General features: G+C 39.8%; 1 protein-coding gene across 4 annotated transcripts; it reads left to right on the top strand.

Annotated features, from left to right (window-relative positions):
• The first annotated feature begins 4,271 nt into the window (after positions 1–4,271).
• Positions 4,272–11,355, top strand: atf5b (activating transcription factor 5b). Of its 4 annotated transcripts, none has more exons than XM_047392566.1 (4): positions 4,272–4,452; positions 7,792–8,013; positions 8,360–9,548; positions 10,102–11,355. In XM_047392566.1, exons 2-4 carry the CDS (start codon positions 7,875–7,877, stop codon positions 10,286–10,288), a joined length of 1,515 nt encoding a protein of 504 aa, XP_047248522.1. In that variant the 5' UTR covers positions 4,272–4,452; positions 7,792–7,874; the 3' UTR covers positions 10,289–11,355. The 4 variants fall into 4 exon arrangements, with proteins under 4 accessions (XP_047248522.1, XP_047248521.1, XP_047248520.1 ...); XM_047392565.1 differs by lacking the exon at positions 4,272–4,452 and adding an exon at positions 6,377–6,596; XM_047392564.1 differs by lacking the exon at positions 4,272–4,452 and adding an exon at positions 6,626–7,110.
• Positions 11,356–12,226: the final 871 nt, after the last annotated feature.

Genomic DNA, 12,226 nt, shown 5'->3' with positions numbered 1-12,226 from the left:
GGAAGAAGGAAATGCCAAAATGCCAGAAGTCCATTGTCAAGTACCCACATTCAGTGATGGTCTGGGGTGCCGTGTCAGCTGCTGGTGTTGGTCCACTGTGTTTTATCAAGGGCAGGGTCAATGCAGCTAGCTATCAGGAGATTTTGGAGCACTTCATGCTTCCATCTGCTGAAAAGCTTTATGGAGATGAAGGTTTCATTTTTCAGCACGACCTGGCACCTGCTCACAGTGCCAAAACCACTGGTAAATGGTGTACTGACCATGATATCACTGTGCTCAATTGGCCTGCCAACTCTCCTGACCTGAACCCCATAGAGAATCTGTGGGATATTGTGAAGAGAACGTTGAGAGACTCAAGACCCAACACTCTGGATGAGCTAAAGGCCGCTATCGAAGCATCCTGGGCCTCCATAAGACCTCAGCAGTGCCACAGGCTGATTGCCTCCATGCCACGCCGCATTGAAGCAGTCATTTCTGCAAAAGGATTCCCAACCAAGTATTGAGTGCATAACTGTACATGATTATTTGAAGGTTGACGTTTTTTGTATTAAAAACACTTTTCTTTTTTTGGTCGGATGAAATATGCTAATTTTGTGAGATAGGAATTTTGGGTTTTCATGAGCTGTATGCCAAAATCATCCGTATTAAGACAATAAAAGACCTGAAATATTTCAGTTAGTGTGCAATGAATCTAAAATATATGAATGTTAAATTTTCCTCATTACATTATAGAAAATAATGAACTTTATCACAATATGCTAATTTTTTGAGAAGGACCTGTACACAATATCTTGTCTGTAATCTCATGCTTTTCCGATTGAAGCTTCAAGGACCAAAGCTCCTGGCTGTACTGGTTTATATTGGTTTGTTTTGGTTTGTTCACATCATCAGTCTCATATATGTGTAAATGAGCTTCTGTGTTTAGGTTGAGACACCAGTGCTTTCATTGAGTTTCACCTTTTCTACCTGCACTTACCATTATGCAACCTTGCACAGTGCAAAATGTGTTTTAGTGGGTGAAAATCTGTTTGCACGTTGTGTCTAACTTAGATGAAAGTACTTAGGGTCCTGTCAGAAGGGGGACAATTTAATTAAATGGGTTCAGGTCACTGACAGTTTGGGTCAGACAAGAGTGTTTAGTATTTTAGCAATTGAGAAAAACTATAAATTAGTTGAACTTCAGACTTTATTTTGTCATGCAAAGTGTGTTATGGTGAACGATCATCTTTCTAGTATTTCCTTCAAGTTAAACTTTAGCTAAATAACAGTAGCCTGCTGTCCTTAGGGCTTGCAGTTAGGATACAATTTGTGCCTAAAAGGCTGCATCTCTGACTCAACTGCAGAATTTGAGGCCTTGAATCACAAACTAATTTCAGTGTTGTGTTTTCTACCTGAAAGAGATCTGAACTCACGTTAAGAAAGCATTTTAGAAGTGCGGAAACTGAGCAGGGTTTCTTCTGTCCCAAGGAGATCTTCTAAGTCGACAATAAAAGAAAGAGTGTTTACAAAAAGTTAATAAAGATCTGTCTTGTCTAGATCAGACCCATTATTGTTTGGATTTTGTAGCATCTAGGTGTCAGAGGAACTAAAAGATTATTGGGTTTATAACAATTAATGTAGACTTGTTAAATAGAACAGTATTAGTCTCAGTTTTGCAACCAGATACTAGGGCTAATTTCCCTCATCTACTAGTTACATAAAAACAAATCAGTCATTAGAATCTTTATTTCCAAAAGGACAACAATTATTGGTGAGATTAAGCTTTTCATTTTCTATACCTTTGTCTTAAATAGTATATATTTATTTATTGTAAAAAGTAATATGTTCATGTTTTTATAATTTCTTAACGTTATTTAATTTTAGAGGGTTTGTGACACTAGTGGCCTTTATTCATTAATAGCAGAGAGAGAAGAGGAAGACATGCAGCAAATGGCCGGGGACCGGGAGTCGAACCCTGCGTCGAGAATCATGGCTTTTATAATGGAACCACTGCTTCCACTGAGTTTCCCTTTCTTACTATTTTAAGTGAAAAGAGTTTGAGGGATGCATGTATTTGTTAGTGCGACTGTGTGAATGTGTGTCTAGCGTAAGGCACTTTGAGGGGTTGGTTTGATGAGAAAAGTGCTATATAACTTCAGTTCATTAATTGAAGGTGCGATTGCTGCCACCAACCATATTCATCTGTGAGCCTATTTGTTCAGCTGCGTTGCTCTTGTAGATGAAGCTACTAATGAAGCTACTGCTGCCATTAACTCTTTACATTTACTTTAACAAAGAAAGTACCCTTGGACCAGTGATTTTTTTTGTGTCTGCTCAGTATTCCAAATCCCGACTCAGTTGCACCAGATGGCTGCTAAAGCTGCTAAACTATGTTGTGATGGATGTTTCCACCTGTGAAAGGGGAGTTCTTTTTTGCACTGCAGCTACATGGATGCTCAGTATGAGGGATTGAAGCAAAGCCAACGACTCAGTATAATCTGTCTACTGTTACCACATGCTTATTCAGGAGAAGTGTTTGCTGTAAGTCAATGACTCGATGGAATCAGCCGGATTTCTTTTTTTAGCAGCTGGCATAATAAAAAAAAATAACTGCATTGTTTTAAAACTTTGACTTTATAACAAGAATTGGAATATATGGAATTGTCATCAACCAATACTTCCAAAAGTATCAATACTTGCTTTATTGACTATGATGTGATTATTGGTCTTTGCCAATGATTATGAGGATTTGGGAATGAAACACTGCATCATAGATTTAGCAAGGTCAACAGTGTGCAGGTGTTTCATTTTAAGTTGTCTTTAGTTGATCTGTACTTCTACTCACCTGTTTTAAGTAATCGATGTGAAAAACCTATTATGTTTATTGTCTTTATGCACTTTAATATTTAAGACCAACTGAGGCCTGTAGAGTCTGAGATTGAGCTCTGTGGGCTTTTTTATTTCTTTGAACATTTCACAGTCTGAGCTTGGGGTGGTTTTACTGGGAAGACGACTCCTGGAAAACTGTATTAAATGTTTTCCAAATGTAAATAATTATTCTCACGGTAAAATGATGGACTTCAAATTGCTTAACCATTCCCTAACAACTTTATTAATCTGCCTCTGCCACTTCCACCTTCCTACAAGAAATTTGCAAAATCAGTTAGAAACTGCATATTACCGATGTTTTGTAGTTTTAAAATATTTTCTTAACTTTAAAGTCAGTCAGTCAGTAATTTTCTACCGCTTATTCCATAGTGGGTCGGGGGGGAGCTGGTGCCTATCTCCAGCAGTCTATGGGCGAGAGGAGAGGTCCACCCTGGACAGGTTGCCACTCCATCGCAGGGCAACAAACAACCATTACACACTCAGTCATACACTTAAGGGCAATTTAGAGAGACCAATTAACCTAACAGGCGTGTCTTTGGATGGTGGGACGAAGTCAGAGTACCACGAATGCACGGGGAGAACATGCAAACTCCATGCAGAAAGATATTTTTTAACTTTATAATTCCAAACTTTAAAGTATGCAAAGAAATTATGAAAGTAATTGTGAGCACATTTTTCCAGTATATATCTTGCTGCATTACAGATCATGAGGAACAGACTGAGATTTCAGTTAAAAAACACTCTGTAATACTCAGCTTGTCCTGTGTGTATTTTTCATTTAGCTGACTGTGTACTGCTTTACCTAGAACTAGTCACAGTTTCTCCCACTTCAGCTCAGGAATGAGCTTCACACAGATATAAGAAGCGGCTCTCCTTTTAACCAACAATACTGGCAGATGACCCAAGTTTCACTCACGCTCTAATTTTAGTTGACTGATTGACTGAGCAGTGTCAGTGTTGGTTTAACAGCTCACACTACACAAGTTATCAGTGAATCCTAAACAATCCAATTTTATTTTCTTGAGCAGAAAAAAGTTACTCCAAAGATCTGTCTAAACTTCCTATTGACTGTTCAGATACTTCAGGTGTCTTTCAATTCAATTCAATTCAATTCAATTCAATTCAATTCAATTCAATTCAATTCAATGGACATGAAAATGGCAGGAAAACAGTAGAATCCAGTTATCAATGAGAACAACCAGAGAGCTTTTATATACATGGGGAGAAGTGAGGAAAAACGACAGGGCAAGCAGGTAAGAGTAATCAGGTAAGAATGAGTAACAGCTGAGACCAATGAGGGGACAGAGAGCTGAGGGAGCAGAGAAAATGGGCAGGAGCCGACACAGAAACACTGGAAGGAACCTAAAAGAAATCTGAATGTACAGGAATACAGAAATTAACTAAGAATTAAGTAACTAAAGAACATAACAGGGAAGAAACCGATCAAATAAACTAAATCACCTAATTCTAATGGACACCAGGAAATATACTGAAGAATACAAAATCTAAGAACTTAAAAACAGCAAGGTGCAGTCAAATCGTACAGACAAGAAAACCCAAACACCTCCAGGGTCAACTGATTGGGTCAGTAAAAAAACAATCAGGTCTTTTGCAAACCGTTGTATTATATTTTATTTGATTCTTAATGTTTACTCTGCAACATGGTCTGGACCAGCACTGTTCCTATATCATACATGTTTGGTCCTTTAAAATCTCTTTGTTAGACTTGTCACCCAAGCAAACGTTTAAATGTCATCACATCCTTTGGTTCAGAAACTCTTACAATTAATAATAATTATGTAATATTAATTAATGTTTCTATTAATAAAATACATATCAGTATTTTGAGGTGTATTTTACAACTAACACACATATCCATTTTTAATAAACTAATCAATCTTTGGATCTTCATCCTCCTGCATTTCTTATATGGAATGCTGCAAGTCACTGACTTGATGCAATCTTCTGGGTTTCCTAAGATAGAACAACTTTTTATCCAATTTGAATAAATAACTAACTTTGACTGCACTGTTCAATAGTTAGGATTAATTGGAATGTATGTACCTGACTTTGTGAAGTGCCTTGAGATGACATGTGTTGTGAATTGGCGCTATATAAATAAACTGAATTCAATTGAATTATAGGTCCAGATTTCCTCTATAGATGTTGAGATGTCTAGAATGTTTAAAATTATTTGTCTAATTGCTGTGATCTAAATGTTTTATGAAATTCTTCTTTAGACATCTCTGTCTCACACACACACACACCCACACCCACACATACATATATATATAATTATAATACAAAGGCATTCTGGTATGTTTTCAACTGAATCTTTACCCATTATTGTTGCTGTTTTCAAAATCATTTTGTCAGTCCTGCTGGTAAAAATTACAGAACAATTAAAGCCCTGTACTCTCATTTACCACACAATCAACAATATATATTTTTATTTTTCTCTTCCTTAAACAGATGATTCAAAAATTCATTCAGTTGTTTGACCTCTGCATAATAGTTAAGGTCATTTGCAGTATCGGTTTATATGGATTTCAGATTCCTTGCATTGTTTTTCTGCATCTCTGTTTACTCTGAAACTCACACACACTGTAAGAAGATTAATGGGAAGAAGTACATAAATGACCAACCTTATTTCCATATCTAATAAATACTACAGTGTGAACAACATATGTGCAGACTTGCCTCTGTGTGTTCAGATCAAATTCTGTCACAAATTAAAACAAAAGAATAAACTGCTTAAAATACTTTTTGACTTACAGTCCACAACTGATGACATCTGATAAAGCTGCTCCAAGTTTAGTATTTGTTTTCTATTTATGTAGGTTTTTGAATTTCCTCTGTTTCTTCATATTTAGGTATTGTTCCATTTATTTTTATTATTATTATTACTATGATAATTACTGTTATTCTATTGCATATCTATTCCCCAACAATTGCGACTGCAACTACAGCCTGTAAAAATAAACAAAAATCCTTAGCTGACATATAACTGGCATTTAAAACTGCAACAATCTCTTTTCACTGAAGAAGAAAAACAAAAAAAAATCATATATGAAACTAAAGCATGAGAAACGACTGATGGAAATCTGCAAAAACGAAGCTCATAAATCATTTTAAAAATGTTTAGTGAAGTGATTAATTATAGCTATTTATTTAGCTTTATGAATCGCTTTAATTAATAGTTTGCTCTGATTTTCTCAAATTCGTTTTACTCCTAAATATATTCACATTCATGACACTTCAGACACAATAAACTAATTGAGATAAAAAGATAGCGGTTGCTGATAATGACTGATTCCAGCTACAGGTGAGTGTTACTCGCTTCCCACACATCACTATTTCTGCCCCACTGTCCGCCATGCTCAGGTCTAAGGTCCCAGGTTGGCGTTAATGCCTAATGATTACCAATCAGAGAATAAGCCAATAGGAATAGAAAAGTTCCCCCTGATAAACCAATGAAGCGGCCACAATGTTACAGCGTTCAGCGAATCCCCTGCGGATCTGATGCAACAGGACTGCAACTAAAGTTACTCCTTCGAACTGCAACATGATGTCCTTCCGCTGCAGCGCACACGAAACTAGTGCCGGGTGTTCCGTCTGCTCGACATAGTCATTATTTATCCACTGTCTCTGTTCAGTTGTTTTAAGGTGTAAACTAAATGTTTAAAGAATAGCTTGATTCATCCGTCATGAGAACGTCAAGTAAACAGGTAAATGAGGGAGTTTGTGGGCTGCTATTAGTTTTCTATCGAATTGTGACAATGTTTGACTACTTTAAAGGCTTCTAAAAGTATACAACTACATTTGAAAAAGCGACAAAAGTTATTTTTGCGGGAAAAATGACTATAGTAGACAAGAAAGTAAAAGTAACATCAGGTATTGACATAAAGTAGAGCAGCACCTGTCGAGCAGAGTTGTGCCGCTGACGCAAACAGCCCGGGGTCTCTAGATAATGGGAAAGTCCCTGGCATTATGACGTAACGACCGCGAGAAGTCTGGAAACCGCGGATTGATCTTCAGCGCGGTGATCAGGTCCGGGCATTAGGAGTTGGAGAAGTAGCGGATTTAAAAACTTTCTGCCTGCAAGTCTGTTCGTGGTTCTAGCGCTCCATGAAGAGTCCCTGAGTTCCAAAAGCGAAATAATGGCTCTTTAAACCACGTCCTCCTTCTGCGCCGTTAAGCTTCGACTGCTTTGCTCCTACAAAACAGCTGAGGAAGTATGGGGTGAGTACACGGCTTCGCTGCTTTGGAGGAGCAGAGGAAAGTTAGCAGGGAAACAACAGCTTGTAATTAACAGTTACTTTTAGACACTCGACCAGTCCCTGACTGGTTAGTGTAGTTATTAACCTGCAGTATTTTACTACACTACTTTTGTTAATATTTCCATGTATAGTCACATTATTAGAATTTTATTTTTACTCTAAAAATAAAAACCAATATTTTCTGTTCATAAACTGAGATTCATTTGTGATTTTCATTTTAAGCTCAAAACCTAGAACTGTATTTTACTTTTGTTTATTAATAAAGTAATCTTGAAAATAAATTTTCTGTAAAACTGTCCAAAATTCATAAAAAACATTTTTTTTACTTTTATCATTTGTTTTACATTATTTGAAAAATACATATTCCATATTTTTATCTGTAGAGTTTTTACACATTTACTGATTTCGTATTAAATAATGTCATGGGTCAATTACAGCCTGCAAACTGTAAAATGACATGTCAACTAAACATTACATTTAAGACAATTAATTTGAAGTTATTCAAACTCAAAAAATTATGTTTAGCCATTTTTTTAAATTACCTTTTTTGTCTTGAATTGTGATGAATTATTAATTGATTTACTTTTAGAAATTGTGGATTTTGAGAGCAATTAATCTTTTTCCTTCTTTAAATTTTCCACAGGTCTACAGTTGTTTCCACAACTCTCGCCTCCATCCAGCGAATGGTTTGTGCTTTTGGACAACACGATCGAAGCAGTCGACACGATGGCGGCATCGATCCTTCGCAAGAAAATTCCCCCCATTTCCACGGGCGAGCTCAACGCTCCCCCTCTCCCACGGGCTAGCCATAACCAATCACGGCTTAGGTCGGGGGCGGAGCTAGCGGAGCGGCAGCACTTAATTGGTGAGTTTTGCCAAGATGCTTTTTTATTTTTCCACATCCCGAGGTCGGAGCCGCAGTGCAGCACGGGGGCTAATGTCGTACAGTGAGTACTGTGGATTTTTATCGAATGCAGACGATGCTGTTCAATCATTTTCAGATGATCGGTTAGTTGTTCACTTGGATCTTTTCGGATGTATTGCTTGCTTTTGATTTAAGCCTTTTCAGTTTGGTGCTCGGTTCTTTTGATTTTTGTCTGTTTTTGTCATTTGTTTTTGTAGATATTTTAGTCAAACAATTGAAAGAAAATGGATTGTATTATTACATTTTTTAACACATTATTATGATTTTTATATCACATTTTTTCTAGGTGATGGTCACTCTGATTGGATGACTGAAAAAGTTGATTTGTCTTCATTTGTGTCAACGACTGAGTCTTCTCCGAGCTCATCTCTTCCACCCTCGCCGTTAGAACAGGATGTCAAGGTGCCCTCGGATCTGGAGGTTATGACCTCCTTACTGCAGGAGGAACTGGCTCAGCTGGAGGACTACTTCCGCTCTGAGTCCACATCCACCACAAATAAGTTGGAGAAATCCTCAAAATGTGACAAGGTTTCCCAAGCCATGGGTTCCCAGTCTTATTATCAGTTACCCTATGGCTCATACGGGACCAGCCAATCAGAAACCAGCCCTGTGGTAGTTACCTTGGCAACAGGGGAACTGGACCTGGCCAGCTTCTGTGGCGGTCCCATTAGCAGAACCAAAATTGCACGGCCCGCTCCGTACAGCTACCATCACCGCTACCACCACAACGCCGGGCGCAGAATCCTCAGCGAGTCTGTGAAAGTTGGGGATGAAGTCGGTCTTGAAACGTGGGGCTCCAGGGGGTGTTACTCAGGAAGCACGGAATGTTCCGTGAACCACTACTCTACACTGAAGACAGTGAGCAAGAACAGCATCGGCAGCGTGAAGAAGGTGAGAGAATGTGCTTTATCGTTGAAGGAGGAGGAGAGCTATTGTTTTTCCGAAGGAATGTTTTGCAGTGAAGAGATTGCCCGAGGCTTCTGTTTGGGTGGCTCGTACGATGGCCACCACAAGCGAGAAGGACAGCTGATGCACAACGTGAAGGTCAATGTAAGTTATGACAGCACAGGGCTCGAGGTCTTGCACTGCAGCAAGGATGGGGGACTCTCTGGAAGTCTCCCTCAAGAGACAATGGTGGCTGGTGATGGCTACTTCCATCAGTCCATGGCCGGCACGGAGCCATACCATAGCTTTATAGGAGACCTAGATCAGCCGGCACAGGCGCAGGCTGTGGAGCCCCAACATGGCCACTACCTCTACCCAGAATGCCTTGCAGACCAAAGCTATGAATGTCTGTCTAGAGGGGAGAGCGAGGGGCCGCTGCTGGGCGCCCCCATCCACCGCCCCACCCAGAGGTTAAAGGATGAGCCCTGCTCCCTGAAGCCAGCCCTGGTGATGGCTGCAGCTTCTCTAGATACAGGCAGCGGAGAGAGGAAGCAGAAGAAGAGAGACCAGAACAAAACTGCTGCTCACAGGTAAACACCACACTTCGTTCTTGTGTTTCCTTAGAATGCATGCTCTAACCTTGGAAAAAAGTTGGCTTAAAGTCATAAATTAGGTTTATGATGCCAAGAATAACAGTAAAAACAGCTAAGAGTATGAGTGATCATCCATCCTTCCACCCATCCCCTACAACCTGCCAGTGGGTGAGAGGTGGGTACACCCAGGACTGGTCTCCTGTCCATCACTATCACAAGTGATCATGTGTCTTGATCATGTGAAGATCATTAAATGATTGTGGCTTTTCCAACATGGCTTGATTGTTACATAAACCATGTTCCACAGTGCTTTAATTGTTCCTGTGGAGTGTAGGAGAGGATTGGAAAGCCCCTCGCTGTCTGCCAAATTCTGCCCCACCTATCTTAATTCTGTTAGTATGCTTGGGCTGAACTCAGAACTGTAGGCAAATATTTAGGATTGTGAAAGGGGCCTTGACTCATGATTAAATGTGCAAGGCAGCAAAAATCAGTACATGCAACCTAATCCCCCTCTCCCCCTCCCACACTCACCCCTCTGTCCCTGTTACAGGTACAGGCTGCGTAAGAGGGCGGAGCTGGACTCTCTGGAGGAGGAGCTGCATGGCCTTGAAGGACAGAACCGGGAGCTACGTGACAAGGCGGAGTCGGTGGAGCGAGAAATCCAGTACGTCAAAGATTTACTGATTGAGGTGTACAAGGCTCGCAGTCAGCGGCTCAAACAGGATGGTAGTGCCTGAAAACGCCCCTCACTCACCTCAACCACCGTTCCTCCAGCCAGCACAGAGACAACAATCACGTCAAGAGCATCAACCGGTTTCTGTCCCAGCAAGATTGAAAGGGTAGTTGCATGATTCTGGTAGTTCTTATCGAGAAAAAAAACATTTAAAGGGAAGTGGCCGAACAGAATGAAATGTTTGCCTGAAAAAGAGAGAATAAAGAGAAGTGTGGAAGTATGTGACTGAACTGTGAGAAGCCATGGTGAGGTGGCTTCATGAGGAGATGCTGATCTTGTCCGTGATCACTGTGATCCGAACTGTTCTCACAGCCTTGTGACGATGACTGAGTCTGAGCTCGCGTCGATGGATCGTTATCTAAACGCTCTCTGGATTCGTGGTAGTGATTGAAATTTGCTTGTTGTTTTCGTGCCACACATCAGCAGCATCAAGGCAGACTCATACTAAATATATTTTATTTTTACCTGATAACTTATCGTTTGCTTAAAACAATCAAATGAATAAAGGGATTGCTGGCAAAAGTGTTTTACATGCTTTACAAATATTCATTTAGAGACATTTAGAGAATATGTATTGCAAAGCTGTTGAGTATTTCCACCTGTTTTACCCCCAATCAGATACCCACTGCATGTTTGATTTTGGAAAAGCATGTGCGAGTGCTGTTTGAAGGCAAAATTATGTTAACTGCATGGCTTCAAGATCTTCACTTCGCATCAGTTTAGCAGAGTTCTCCGTCCCGTCAGCCCACAACTTTTCTCTCACCTTGTCCTGATTAGTGTGATTCCCTCTCAGGTTTTGGTTTGTTGTGCGGAGAAACAAATATTCACCTGCTTTACCCCCTTATACCCCTTCTATCTGTCTCTTGGCTGTATTTTGCGGACAAACAATCACTTACTGAGGCTACAATACTCGTTTACTTGCAGGACGGCTTCCTGGGAATTTTATTGTCAATCAACCAATTTGATATAACTAAGATTCAGGTCCTTTTTATTATTTGATGTCAATATCAGGAAATCTATGATTCATCAGGTAAATTACAGCCAAATAAACCAGTTGTGTGGTATCACTCATCACTGCCTTTGGACTTTTTTTCTTTGTGCCACATTTTGCTTATTGTGCATTTGTTTTGCAGCTGAATGCTTACGTTAGACAGCTACAATGACGACTTAGGGTTAGGGCTGGAGTTGCACACCAAGAATGAGGAAAACACAGATGTAGAATGGGGCTGCTCCTTCACCCTTTCGCTGTAGCTTGGAGCCGCAGCTCAGCTGAAGTCTGAACCATTCCCTTCATTTCACCACCGCTCAACATCACAGTGATTGACAGCTGAACTTTGCCATAATAAAGCTGTTTTTCTCTGGAATTACAAGCCGAATTTAAATCATTGCATCAACTGCAGCGGGGGAAATGTGTTAACAAGCACCTCCCCTCCCCCCAAAAACAACGTTTAACCGCTTTGTTCATTCATCATGATCGATTCCCCTTGGGGCTGAGTGGAGACACATCAAACTCCAGCAGTCAACAGACAACAGAAGTTGCCTATCTCATCTCCTACAGCTTGAAGATGGTGTGTGTGTGTGTATGTGTGTGAAATCTCTTGGTATCTCCCCTAGCAGTTGTAAGTCTTTCAAGTGAATGAGGCAATATCGCACAATACTTGCCGGAGACGGAGAGAGACGCAAGTGAAGTGTGAGAATGAGAGCGAGCTCGGCTGACAGAATGTCATTAAGCCTATTGGTTCTGTCTTCTGTTTGTTTGGATGGCATCAATGTAAAAAAAACTGATTCATAAGGCTTCATCATAACTCAACATTGGTTTGTTTCTGTTTGTGTAAGATATGACATGGAAATGAATACCAAATGGATTCACATTTGAAATTTAGAATCTCATCACCACTGGCAAACATCTTAATGATGTGTGTAAATAATAAAAAACAAAACT

The sequence above is a fragment of the Girardinichthys multiradiatus genome, chromosome 18, assembly GCF_021462225.1.
Source record: "Girardinichthys multiradiatus isolate DD_20200921_A chromosome 18, DD_fGirMul_XY1, whole genome shotgun sequence".
NCBI lineage: Eukaryota > Metazoa > Chordata > Actinopteri > Cyprinodontiformes > Goodeidae > Girardinichthys > Girardinichthys multiradiatus.
This window is presented reverse-complemented; position numbering and strand designations above follow the sequence as displayed.

What these genes read in the sequence shown, in the direction of transcription:
- atf5b (XM_047392566.1), top strand. Translation starts at nt 7,875, where the DNA reads ATGGCGGCATCGATCCTTCGCAAGAAAATTCCCCCCATTTCCACGGGC. An exon ending in GGAGCGGCAGCACTTAATTG is followed by an intron (nt 8,014 to 8,359) that starts GTGAGTTTTGCC and finishes CATTTTTTCTAG; the next exon opens with GTGATGGTCACTCTGATTGG. An exon ending in AACAAAACTGCTGCTCACAG is followed by an intron (nt 9,549 to 10,101) that starts GTAAACACCACA and finishes TCCCTGTTACAG; the next exon opens with GTACAGGCTGCGTAAGAGGG.